This window comes from Gouania willdenowi, chromosome 16 (genome assembly GCF_900634775.1).
Source record: "Gouania willdenowi chromosome 16, fGouWil2.1, whole genome shotgun sequence".
Classification (NCBI taxonomy): Eukaryota; Metazoa; Chordata; class Actinopteri; order Blenniiformes; family Gobiesocidae; genus Gouania; species Gouania willdenowi.
Window position 1 is genome coordinate 15,795,144 of NC_041059.1, and position 13,677 is coordinate 15,808,820.

Here is a 13,677-nt window from a genome sequence, read left to right on the forward strand (position 1 = left end):
ATTACTTATCATAACGACTGTTTGTATAATAGACAATAGAGTTAGATATTTTGTCTCATTAAATCCTTTTAATCACAGCCCCCAAAAGTCATTTTCAATGTTTTGTTTTATATTGGTGTAAAGCATTGCTTACATTTATTCCTTGTAAAAGACATTTTTACATATCAAATTGGCACAAAATCAGACTAATTCCTCCCCTGAATGCATTGGTATGGGGCCATTACTGTGTATGTACCATATTTATTATTTTGTTTTACATATTATTTGCAGTAAGGCTGTTACTGTAATATAAAACCAGCTGCAGGCATTTTAGAGGGCATGGGACTGTTTTAATCATGGTTATAAATAATTAGTGCACTGCACAGAACCATGGATTGCAGGTCAAATGCAAACGTAAATTATTAAAATTAATAGCGCTATGAATAGGAGATGTAATGAAATGAACAAAAGACCTTTTTAGATTGTGTAAGCTATTTTTGGAGTTTGTTGATGAGTGTTTTATAAACTTGGAAGGTACATTTCATCATTAGTTAGCTTTTAAATAGAACAATTCTATGTACCATCATCCAAGTATGGTGCACATTGACCGTTTGCAACCTCTCAGTGTTTATGGTGTGGTTTGCTTCTCTCTTAAAATAGCAGTAACCAAGGCGGTGTAGCGGTAATTTGTCATGAGTACATTTTGACAATGTTGATATTTTCCCTTGGCAAATGTAAGTTATTGTCAAACAATATCCCTGCTTATGACGCAGCCTATACTGGCAAACCCCAAGCGATGCCCACAGCAAATTATGCTACAAGACTGGAGCCACACCAGTAACACTTTTCACCTTAAACACATTTATTTTGACATCCCATCTGAATCAATTAAGCATTATGTGTAGTGTGAGAACTCAAAAAAAGCCTCTTGAGACAAGAGAGGAATTTGTTCTTGAGGAGAGCAAATTCCTGATGTAATAGAGGGCAACTTTCACCTCAGCAGTCTAAAAAACTAAGAGTCTGTGAGTACTGCAAAGGTCAAATCAATCCAACATAACATAAAGAAACACTTTTGCTAAGGATGGCATTTGCCTCATTGATGCACAGGACCTTGGTGCACAGGCCCCACACTGGGCTGCAAATATACATCAGGACTGAAAATGTCAGACATTTTATTTATTTATCATGACATGCTATTTTCATTTTCAAAGCTCCAAGAGCTATTAAGCCAGATTCTGCAGATTCAGAATAAAACACATTTAATCCTCAACTTCTGCAAATTATTGTTTAGTTACAAAAGTGCTTTTTGAATACATAACGTTATAAAATTGCTTACATATTTTCTTGGTTTTCGCTGTCTGCCTTGAATGAATTATGATTATAGAGAGGGTGCATTGCATAGCAGTAAACTCTATATAAAAACATTTAAAGTTTAAAAATAGATTTATATACTGTTTTCCGAACCTGTTTGTGCAGATTGGCCAATATCATCTTGCAGCTTTTATTTCATCACACCATTTTTACTGTTTTGTTTACACGTTTGGGGATGATACGGAATTAAAGCTTCATGGCTTTTCACACAAACTTGCGTTTTTTAGCTTACTTGGCTGTCAAGGTTCATTACATTGAACATGAGAGGAAATGGTGTATGCAGGCTACTTTGTTTCACAGCTTGTCTGCTTCTTGCTACATCCTAATTCTTTCCCAAGGCAGCGTTAAAATACTTGATCCTGCACACACACACACACACACCCATTCACACACACCCATACACTCCCACAATGCGGGCTCACAGCAGGAAAGAGGCAAAAATCAGCAGCAGTTCTTGGGTAATGACACTAAAATTGGATGAGAGAGGGTGTAGACATTGTAGATTGTGTGCAGATAATTCTGTTAGATGTCACATAACAGGACATCTCCGCTTTGGGCCAAAGAGGCACAATTATCTCCCACATAGAACCAGATTCTTGCGGTGAAAGCTACTACATCTTCTACTGATTTCTTCTTCTTCTTCTTTTTTTTTTTTCTTTTTCCAGTGTTCGTAATGCACATTCTCAGCCTCTCAACCTTTTCAGCTGCATTCCCTCTTTGATTCTACATAAGCAAGTACATGTAGCTTCACCTCAGGACACCTATTATTGTGTATGTGCCAATCCACTTGAGTCCTATAGTGTGTACATCAACACGCCCTTGAGAGGGAGGCAGGTTTGGATGGCGAGGCTTTAGTGAAAAACGAAAAATCAATATTCTCCTGAAAAGGGAGCGAGCGATCTCAGGAATGCACTTGCACCACTTGAAAGGATAGGGGAGTGGAAAACAGAAGCTTTTTGCTAATGTTCATCAAAACAATAGATTTCAGCAGGGGATATGAATCAAGACTGAAAATAGGAACAAAAAACTTTGAAAAATAAACTGAATCATATAATGTACATCCTCGGAGGCCTGTCTGTCTTTATTTGTTTTGGTTTTTTTCACAGTTAAGTTGTTCACAGACAGCATTTTAGAGATGAATTTACACAATCACATAAACAACAAAGTTAAAACTCTTCTATAACAGTCTTATTTTCTGCAGGGTAATGATGCTGCTGCACCTAATGCTGCTTGTATTGGATTCAAGGGTGAGGTCCTGAGTGATAAAACCCACCCAAGCATGAGAAGAACATACCATACAAACTCCTTACAAAACGGTTCCTGTTCTCCACCCCTGGAGACAAGCAAAGATCTTCTTGCCTGTGAGGCAGACGTGCAGCTGTTCCACCAGCTATTCCACCATATGCAAAAACACACTAAATATTGTTTATCATTTTGCCCAGGAAACTCTTAACCAGGGTTCACCATGTTCCATGAGGGCTCCAGGTAGCCCTCATGGAACATATGAGGTGCCCTCAGACCTGTTGTAATAGCAGCACTAGTCACCAGTTAACTCCATTTAAAATCAGATTATTCAGGCTTCAATCTCACATGTATAAATTCAGATGACCGTAGTTAGAGCCTTAATACTGTTGTACCTGATCATTTTTGTTTTAAATTAATCATCTTTAAATGGTTATTTTTACTGAAACTACAAGATGAATATGTTCCCGTATCACAGCTAGGATTTCATTAAAGATGCTGCAGATTTGGTGTTTAGATTGTAATGTTTTTCCTAAAAAAACAAAAAAATAAAATGAAATAAAATAAAAAAGAAAGTGGAGTTTTATAAACATCTTACATAATTTTTCAATTGTAAGAACATGTATGGGTTAGTAAATGAGTAGTTAGTGATGAAATAAAATCGGAACATGATGATTTCCTATGAAATGTTTCAGAAGTGGTCATTTGAAAATAAAACAATGCCTTAAATTAAGAGAAAATAAAGTGTTACACGTTGAAATGTAAGTATTTCCTAATATTTTAAGTAGATGCAAAGTTTACTATCATTATCTCACCCTTTAATTAGAGTGAAACTGGGAAATTGTAGCAGTATTTCTGTGTTAAGCAAACTGGTAGCCCTCATTATTCATTAATTTTGAAGTAGCTCATTGTTTCAGAACGGTTGGTGACCCCTGCTCTAAACAGTTTCTACAACTGTTTTCTTTTAAATTGCACAGAATTGATCAGATAACTGCCAGCTCACAGGCTAAAAACCCTGATTTCGTCTGTTGGTTTTTTTCTTTCCCATCCCTGTCGGATGCGGGTCAGGGTGTGGTCCACACAGGGGATGAGGATGAGTAATTTTAGAACCAGCACCACGGACGGTACGATGAGACAGAGCATGTAGCCAGGAGGAGTGTACCATTTATAGGTAGAGGAGCGAAGGAATTTATTCCAGCCATAGATGTAGCCGTGGGCAGTGCATATGAACAGGGTAAGGTGGCCCAGCTTGGACTGAAAAAAGAACAACAAACATTTGTCTTTAATTTGACATTTTGGAAAAAGCGAAAATGGACAAATATACGACTACTAATTGTCATAGTGAGGAGCTACAACAAGATCCAGAACAAACAACATTACATAAGATGAGCAACAGCTTGTAGAAACATAATGATGTAAAATAATTACCTCTGCCAAAGAGGTAATATTTTCACGTTAATTTGGATGTTTACAGGATTACGTCAAAAATATTTAAACAATTTTGACAAAATCTTAACCAAAGATAGACCCAAGCCATAGAAGATTCCATTACATTTGAGAGGGGATGATTGCTGATTTGTTTGGATAAAAATCCTCATTTTGGCAACATTTTCAAAATTCATACCTTGGTTTGTAATTGACCAATCTATGAATGTTGACTCAGTTATGTCGGGTTTTTTCCGCAATTAGGCCACAGTTTCCTTCCCGACTGGATCCACATTGTGCACTTTATCGTAATTTTTCAAAGAATAAAAAATAGGGGTGCCCATACACTTGGACTTTTGTATCCTCATTGAGTGCCATTCACGTCTATAGACGTGAATTGGTTTAGTAACATGGAGTGCCATTCACGTCTATAGAATTGGGAATTGTTTTTTCGGCTGGGGTTGCTAGGAGATAGTGTGACGAAAATCTAACTAGTAGCATGGTGTAGTGACCAACTGCTGACATGTAGGTGGCAGCAGCGCACCTTTGGATGAGAGATCACCCGTTATGGGTAGAGCTCAGGAGGAGAGGAAAGGAGTATACAAGACAGAAAATGGGGCTGCGAAAGTTGATGCCGAAGTTCCCAGCAGTTCACAGAAGCGCACACCCAACCAAAGCATGTGTGGAACCTGAGTGGACTATTGAGAGTGTCGCAATGGTGAGATAAAACGATCAAAAAAACAGGGCAAGCGCTGACACTTGGCATGTCCGGGAGGAGGAAGTTGCATGTGTGTGTGAATGACGGGGGGAGAGACTTGGAGGAAGGCCAAAATACAGTTAGAAATCCATTCAACTCTGACATAGATAGCAAAATAATAATAATGTTGCCATCAAAAGCCCGTTCTCAGTGTTGTTTTTGTAGTTTTATAAAAGGAAACCAATGTTGAGGTGTCACTAAAGCAAAATAAAAATTGCTTCAAAGTCACTAATAGGTTTATTCAGAAAAAGCCATTTTTCTCAGCTTTTTGTCACAAACTGGCATTTTTGTGTGAAACTTGCCTCTATTCAACTGCTGATTACTGAAAAACGAAACATGCTAGAAACAAAATTCTTTTTTCTGACAAAATTAGAGACCTTAATCTTTCAGAATCTGTTGTCGGAATTCAGATTGTCATAGGACAAAAAATGCTCTAAAACGGCTGGCACTGAGTGGGTAGAAATTTTGAAAATGGCTGACACTGAATGAGTTAATAATGGGGATAGAAATGTCTTACAAGCCGTTAAAGTTATCCACATAACTGCAAATTGGCAAAGAGAATATTTGTACTGTTGTTATCTACAGTATGTGACAGTAATCATATTCCCAAATATTTACTGTCAAATAAATACATTAATATTTTTTGTACCAATCGCAAAATGCAGCTTTGCTCTACGATCTTGGAAAGAGATGCTGAAAACACGGATGTTTCCTCTAAAGAATCAGCGAGCTAAAAATGTAAAGTGCTTCACAGCATTTAGGATTAATTGGTTATGTAGCACAAATGGGGCTTGGAGCTCACTTATTGTTAATTACTGGGATAATACTCTTTCCTTCACATACTAGTGAATTAATGCTGAGGATTTCATTATCTGTGCTTAGAATTAGGACAAACACCACATTTAAAAAAAGGATAATGTGCTTTAATCGCGATAAGCCAACAGAATTCCACTACGCACTACGCTGTGACAAGGTTGAATTAATCTAGTGCAGCCACATCGACAAAAAATATGTAAATTAACTCTTGTTTTTTTGTTTTTTTCCTTTAACAACTCTTCTTCGTAGGTGATAAGAGTTATCTTGACCTATGCTTCTATCTCCAAGTCTCCTTCTCTATCTTAGGTTCAGCTAGGAACTTGACCTTTATACAAATGGGCTTGTGACCTGTATTAGCAATCTTCCCGCTGGGGATTACGCCAGGTATCATAATTCTATTTAATGAATAACTTAACATTTAAAATCCTGGGCTAAAGTCCGCCAGGCTTTTACTCTGTGTAAGGTCGTTAGTTAACTAGTCTCAAGAGAAATGAGTACCAGCAACATAGTGCCTTTACAACACTTTATTAACTCTGATTTAAAAAAGTTCATAGAGTCCAAATGTCGATCAGTCTATGAGCCCAAAAATGTATTTTTATTAGTTGGCATTTGACTGATAATGCATGGATGCTTAAAGGTGAGCACAAAAGAAAAACGACACGCACACACACACATTCTAACACACACGTTCTAATACACACATCCACTTCCAGCTGTGTTCTGACCTGAATGAAGCTGAACTCTCTCCAGCTAAGAGAGCCTCCCACAGAGGGCAGGGATGTTAATCCTAGCAGGACATAAAGAAAAAAGCCCAGGATTCCCAGCACATAGAATGAATCTGTGCCCCAGGCTTCAGTGTTATCAAAGTAAAACGGGGTGGTTTTGTTGTTCTTCATCTAGAAAAAAAGAAAAAGAAGAAAAGAGAATATTAAACACCCTGCATGTCACATGTTCCTTCTATCCAAGTACACTCTGTATTAACTTATACAGTAAAAACGCTGCTTATAGTTTGGCGTTTGCATGCCGTACCTCATCTACCACTTGTGAGATTAGCTTGTGTCGTACTGCATAGCGAATTGGGATGACGAATGTGTAGATGGCATGCAGAAAAGCAAAGCCAAGTGCAACAAGACCCATCTGCTTCCTGGAGAGCATCCAACGGTCCAGCCAGTTAGGGAAACGGCTACAATGTGCAAAACCTGTTAAGCACTTCGCTCTCCAAAAAACCCATGGTAGCAAAGTTTGGTGTCCTGGTTTGATTTCTCACCTGTATTTGGTCCCTCTGTAGAGCTGAAGGAAAGCGGCAATGACACCAGGTAGGTAGCAGAGTGACAGCATAACAAGGGACACAATGGGAAACACCTGAAAAACATTGAATACGATAAGGTCACCTTAACAATACAAATACTAAAAAACATTACTCAACAGATGAATTAAAGGATATGAAGGTTTACCTTGTTGGCAAGGGACACCATAATTCGGTAGGATATGTCTTTATCATTCTCGACATAGGCATAGATGACATCTCTAATGAGCAAATAGAAGTAAAAGAAAGCGCTGAGGCCAGCAGCGATGCACAGAGGCAACCTCCACTCTGGAAACAGACGAAGGGGGAAGTCCTCTAGCTCTCTGGCCACTGACAGGGAGCCTTTGTCCACAACAGTAACGCCAAGTTTAGTAGCCATCTCTGCTACTGCTCGTTTGGCTTCAACGTTGTCCCCACACAGGTACACCTGGAGTAGGATTGCACAGGTTAGGGCTATGGGAGAAGAAATGTTGGAAAGTGTGTAACATTTTCACTAGCGTTTATTCATTTGTTTGTTTTTCAATCAGCAGGATTACATTAAAACTACTAAATGGATGTTGACAACATTTTACTAAAGATAGACATTGTGCCATGAAAGATTCTATTGAATTTTGGAGGAGATCTGAATCTACATACTGATTCTGGATCAGTTTCAAAAATTAAAAAAAATCCCTACCTCTCATCACTGGTGAGAATTTAAGAAAAAAATCATATCTTAGTTCACTATTGACCGAACTTTAGAAAATTACCTCAATTCCCCCACTGAGTTTTTTCTGGATTGTACTTACATTGGGGATGTCCATACATTTCGACCTACTGTAACATTAGTAATGGGGTTGGAAAAAAAAACTGATTCAGATCACTGCCAGTATCTGGCAAAGACGATATTTGGCACTTGCTCTTGTTTCTATCTTTTTTTATGCACGTGCATTTTTCTTGTTTTATTTTTATTTTATTTTTTAGGTTTCATTATTTCAGGTTTAACTACTTACTGTCGCCTTTTATTATTTTACTCATTAAAACAAATCACTTCTTAAAAAATGCTCTACTAACGGCCCCTCTTTTTCTGTGTAGACATCCTGAAATTGTTTGTTCAAAGACTAACAAATCTAGCACACAACATCATAATCTACACCAGTGTCTCTCTACAGAATAACCTTTGTTCTCATTCTCTCCCAGGGCTTTTTGAATAATTTGAATAATTTAAGGAGGAAGTCCCTTGAAAGCACCTGGATCCATAAAGTTGCATTCCTACTTTGCATAAGTATACTATTTAAAATGATCCCAACTGTGGATTTCACAGTGCTGGAGCTTATTACTGCTTTCACCAGCTATTTTAAAAGAGTGATTTGGGTCTTTGTATAAAAAGTAGGAGATTCCAGGACTGAGCGAGAGAGAGAGAGAGAGAGAGAGAGAGCACTTTGACAGCTACATAGTGGTGGAGTCAGTAGGATTGAACCATTTTCCCCAGGTGTGTATAAGTGGACCGGGCAGCAAGCCATGCCTCCCTACATTACTGCCCCAGTAACAGCAGGGGACGGCCGACAGACTAAATCTCCATCTGAATGTAAATGTGACAGAGCCATGGCCCCGCCGTGGATCTAATGAAATTGCTGGCCAGGGAATAGCACACACACCTACGATCCTGTGGGCGTGGACACACATCAGTGCAACAACACTAATAAAGATGCCTGCAATGAAACACAGGCCTCTGTATAGGAAAAAAAAAAAACCTCTGTTTTTAAAAGAAATGGAGCGCTGAGAATTGTGTGTGTGTGTGTGTGTGTGTGTGTGTGTAGGCTTGTTTGTGTTGAAGAGGATTTGAGGCAGATTCAGGTTTGGTCTCCAGAGATTTCTGCATGTTTGTGTTTCTCGTTGTAGCTTTGAATCGAAAGCTGTAACAAACATGGTTCTTTCCACTCTTCCAACACCATAAAGTGTGTTTGCTTGTGCAATTTACAAACACTGCCCTCATTTTCTCTACATTTGTGAAGGTAAGCATAATCAATGAAGCAAACAGATATAAAAGCTAATTTGTTTAAACTGTTGCAGTGTAAGGAGGAGGACTTTTGTGCTGTTGTTTACGTAACGCCTTACCGCCCCAACATCACTTTTGACAGTAACTAGTACTGTAACGCAATATTTTTCTAAAGAAATAACGCCGTTACCGTTACAATATGGTGCGTTTGTCCGTTACTTTGCTAGCAGTAATGTACTTCCTGTTTACAGTGGCGCTACATATTTTTGCGGGATGCCGTGCCAAACATGGCAAAACAGTAGAAGAAGAAGCATTGTCAGCGTGTTTCTGTTTACATCACGTGCGCCAATCATGGTGAGTCAATGCGAGAACAGGACGAGCTTCTCAGAGTGGAAGTACGCGCATTATTTTTTGTTTCCAAAAGATGCATCAGTGACGCTAAGCTAACGCTGCGACTGGATTTTAACGGACTGTGACTGGGACAGGTCAGCCAAACTATTGCACGGTATGTTGTAAATATGCAGCGTGTCGCTGCTGCTGAGTCACTGCTAACAGCAGCTCATTAACATGATATGTTTAGCATTGTGTAGCTGAGAAAAATGCTGTGAATTTGTTTTTCCACATTTATTTTTATAAGCATTTTCAACAGCAGAATGTGCACCTGGAATATGCACAGCTTACTTTACATTACTGTGTTAAGGCTGAAAAATTACTGTTTTAATTTTGGAGCAGCTGTTTTGTGCTTTATATGCACATCATTTATGGTTGTTTTATAGCAGTTGATCAACAGTGGATTATTATATTATTACAGCACTAATATGAAGCTGTACGGACACAAATGACCCAAAATAAATAATACATTCTTTAATTCTAAGTAACTCAAAAGTTACTTTTTCCAGTAACGCATTACTTTTTGGTGTAAGTAATCAAAATAGTAACTGAGTTACTTTGTGAATGAAGTAACTAGTAATGGTAACTAGTTACTTTTTTTCAGTAACTAGCACTACACTGTTGTTTACAAAACAGAGTCTATATTTTACTATAGGATGTGATCAATGACTGTAAAATCGTCTCAAATTGATACCGGATACCATAACACTTGTCTCTGATATTGCTGCACTGTTTGTCAGTCTTTATTCTTTCAACCTAGTTTGCCGTTTCTCTGTTCTTGTTTCACTTTCATCCCGCTGACATCTTTTAACAGATTTCTATCTACAATTCTGGTCTCACCTGTTTCCCAGCGAGAAGTCCATTCTGCAGGGCCCAGGCTGACAGCGTGTTCAGACCTTTTACAACATGAGCTTTTGGGACCAGCCTAGAGAAAACACAGCAAGAACTTTACCTGCTATTGTTTCTGTTTACAATGTTGGGAATCAATGTTTGAACTTCAGCAGGACTGACACAACGGGCCAGCCATCAGGAGCAGGTTTTTGTTGCTTTAGCCTTAAAACATGTTTCACTAAATTTGCAGCTTTTCCAGTTTTAAGAGAAGAAACACATAGTATTTTCACATTTAGTTATTATTGAAATTAGACCATGGATATAACTGTACTTGAGTGAATAGTTTGCCCATACAGTATATTTAGAAGGTCATGTTTGTTTGTTTGTTTTTCCCTTTGGAATGGTTTTACAGGAAACTGGTACCTTTGTAAGTAGGCCGCATTGGCTTCAGGATACATGCCTTTCTTTAGATTGTTGCTTAGGTCCACCAGCACCTTTTGTAGGGAAATAAATCAGATGACTGGAATCAGTTAATGAGTACAAAGTTGATATCTTATCTCAGACAAATCACATTAAGATAAAGACATGTTGAGTAATGTAAGAAACCCTGGTAGAATAACGCAGAATGCATTCAATTTGGGAGAGGTAAGAGTTATTAAAGAGCGGAAAATGTGGATGCGAAAGCATTTAATTCAAGGTTGTATTTACTTTGCGCAGCCCATTTGCTACAATTTCATTGACAAAAAACAAAAAAATCAATTTCACGCTATCTTTTACATTGTCATTCTGTCTTTTTAAAAACTTTACGACTGTTTGAACACAAACTGTGTTTTTACCTCATATTTTATTAACAATGACCTAAAGCTCTTCTTATACTGTTGCCACCCACTCCACTGTTGCAGTACAAACACAAAGCTGCTTACCTCTGTGTCTGTTTTGCTTTTAAATAACTGTTTGTAAGTTTGGAGGCCAAGTCAATGCCTCATCATTTATTTTCTCAGAGCACCTCCAAGCAATTTAAAAATGTGTCCCTGTGGGTTGCCTTGCTAAGAACAATGCCCTTGAGAATACTGTTTTCTAAAAACGAGTGAACGTAAACATACTCCGCACCAATATTTTTGGTCAGTGTTAACTCTCATTGGCAGTGGATGATCAGCTAGGCAGCACTACATGGTGTGAACTTTTATAACCAACAATGACTTCTTTAGGAATCTGTGGGTTGCCTCCAGTATTGACTTCCATCAAAGAGACTTGGCCACCTGGGACACTGTTACCAGTTCACCTTTATCCACTTCTTTCAAAACACTTCCATTTGATCCAGACTGGGAACTCAACTTTAAGAGCTGATTCCAACATGTGCATCAAGCCTCGAGTTGACCTCTTGAGTCATTTTCCAAGGCTTCATGGAGTTCCATGAATGGCACAGGTTGGTCTGCCTGGTCTTATATCAACACAGATTTGTTGAACAGCAGCTGGTCCCTTAGCAAAAAGTAGTTTGTTCAAGTGTACTACAAGTATACTTGTTTTATACTGAAACTGAGGCAGTATACATAAAGTGTACTTTTTACATACTATATTTTATATACTTAAGAAAAGTATAGTGAAGTACTTTTATACACTTAAAATGTTCCAATTTAGTCTGAAGAAGTATTAAATTAGTATACTCTCCAGTACGCTACAAGAACATGGTCCATAGTATACTTGCTATACTTATACTCAAGCATACTTAATACAATGAACTTCAAGTATACTACTTTTTGCTTAAGGGGTAGTTTACCCCACTGGTGACTTTGTAAGTCACTCCAAAGAATGCAACAAATTGTTGTGCTAATTCATGGAGCAGACGCTAATTGACCACTGTAGCATAGCCAGTGCAAACAAGCCTCTGATGCTAAAACCATGCTATGCTAATTCACTTGAAAAACTGTTAAAAATCTGAACTAGTTGGAACTAATTTTGTTGCACACATTTCCATATCAAATGTTAGAAAAAAAGGAATGTGATGATAGGTCCCTGCCGTCCTCTAACCTGATTAGATGTTTGTGCATTTCATCAATTTCTTTTTGATGACAACGCTTAAGAATCAGTACGATGAAATGTTCATATCAAAAGTTGAGTTTTCAAAAATGAAACTGTCAAACTTAAATGAATGTAAAAATCTAATGATGTTTTTATTTAAGTGTATGTAGAACCTGCTTTATTACAACATGTATTTAAGCAATTCTGCACCTTAAATTAACATTGTTAATGTGCTAAAATATAGATGTGTAAAAGTTGTTCAATCTAAATCAGTTTTTATCATTATGAATATGAAATGTAAAATAAAAAATAATGAAAATAATAAATCAGAATTCTTATTTCCTATTAATAAAACGCAAAAACAGAGACTGACAATTCATGCCGGTCTAAAATTAAAACAAATCATGTCATAATGGCATGCGTCAAAAAAATATTCCTATCTGTACAAAAACTTTGAATTTATCAAAACATCAAACAAGGACAGTTTACACAGCTCAGATTTAAGATATGAACATGATTTTTTCCCCCAATAATATTACAAATGTCCTCAGGATTTGTTCACAATATCACATAACCACTCATACCATCAACAATCTATCTTGTTTTGTTTTATTTATTATATTTTGTCGTACATTATAATTTCCCACCCTTTCTCTTCACTACATCTCTATTCAACCTGCTTTTTCCTTTCTTTGATTTCTTTCATTTTCCAGTATCAGCTCTGAATGGTGAGTTGCTTCACAGCCTGCCTTTACCTTCCCATCAAGCTGATGATCCATTGTTTCCAAGAAGGCATAGTGTTCTCTATGAACACAAATGAAAATGAGACTGGCAGATCGAGCAGCGGCTGCATGGGTCATCACCTGCACAAAGCACAAATCAAGGACGCTGACCCCCGAGAGCATATTTCAGCTGCATTCACACATTCAATGGTACATCCCAGTTAGCTCAGTGTTATTTTCATGTGTTCTACCTGAGCTCCCACAGGCAAAGAGCCACAGCTGTGAGGTCTGCGGCTGCCGTAAACCACACTATATCCCGACTGCAGTAGACACAGGCCCAAAGAGCGCCCCAAGTCCCCGGTGCCAAAAATGCATACGTGCTCTGACTCGGAGGAAGCTGCCATGTCCAGACGATGCAGCGCTACACTGTCTGCCGTCATCTTCTCTGATACAGCGCTCATTGTAGTGAGTTTGGTCACCATTCACTGCTGAGTTGTTATATTGCTGTGGAATCTGACCTATGCACTGCCTTACCCACGTGCATGTTTTTTTTTTGCTTCAGTTGACTCTGTGTGTGTGTGCATGTGTGTGTGTGTGTGTATACTATGGTTGTAATCAATGATGTGGCCGTGCAGAAAGTCTTCACTCATCACTCATAGTGATGAGTCATTGCTAACCTATACCATAAATGCTGAATAACACCAAAAGTGTTTTATTGGTTGAGTCAAATTGGGTGTGATTGAAATCTAGAAGCTCACGTGGGAACAACTGATAAGCTGCCATATTCTTGAGCTGTGTGGCTTTAATCAAGACTTGTTTATACTGTGTGTGCATGTGTGTG

The 13,677-nt window shown here is 38.1% G+C and overlaps 1 protein-coding gene across 1 annotated transcript; it reads right to left on the reverse strand.

The window, feature by feature from the left end:
• Positions 1-891: 891 nt before the first annotated feature.
• Positions 892-13,380, reverse strand: LOC114477990 (metalloreductase STEAP4-like). Its single transcript, XM_028470734.1, has 9 exons — positions 13,088-13,380; positions 12,870-12,977; positions 10,519-10,589; positions 10,105-10,189; positions 7,045-7,323; positions 6,858-6,952; positions 6,620-6,773; positions 6,316-6,486; positions 892-3,846 (listed from the first exon to the last, which is right to left on the reverse strand). Exons 1-9 carry the CDS (start codon positions 13,316-13,318, stop codon positions 3,592-3,594), a joined length of 1,449 nt encoding a protein of 482 aa, XP_028326535.1. The 5' UTR covers positions 13,319-13,380; the 3' UTR covers positions 892-3,591.
• Positions 13,381-13,677: the final 297 nt, after the last annotated feature.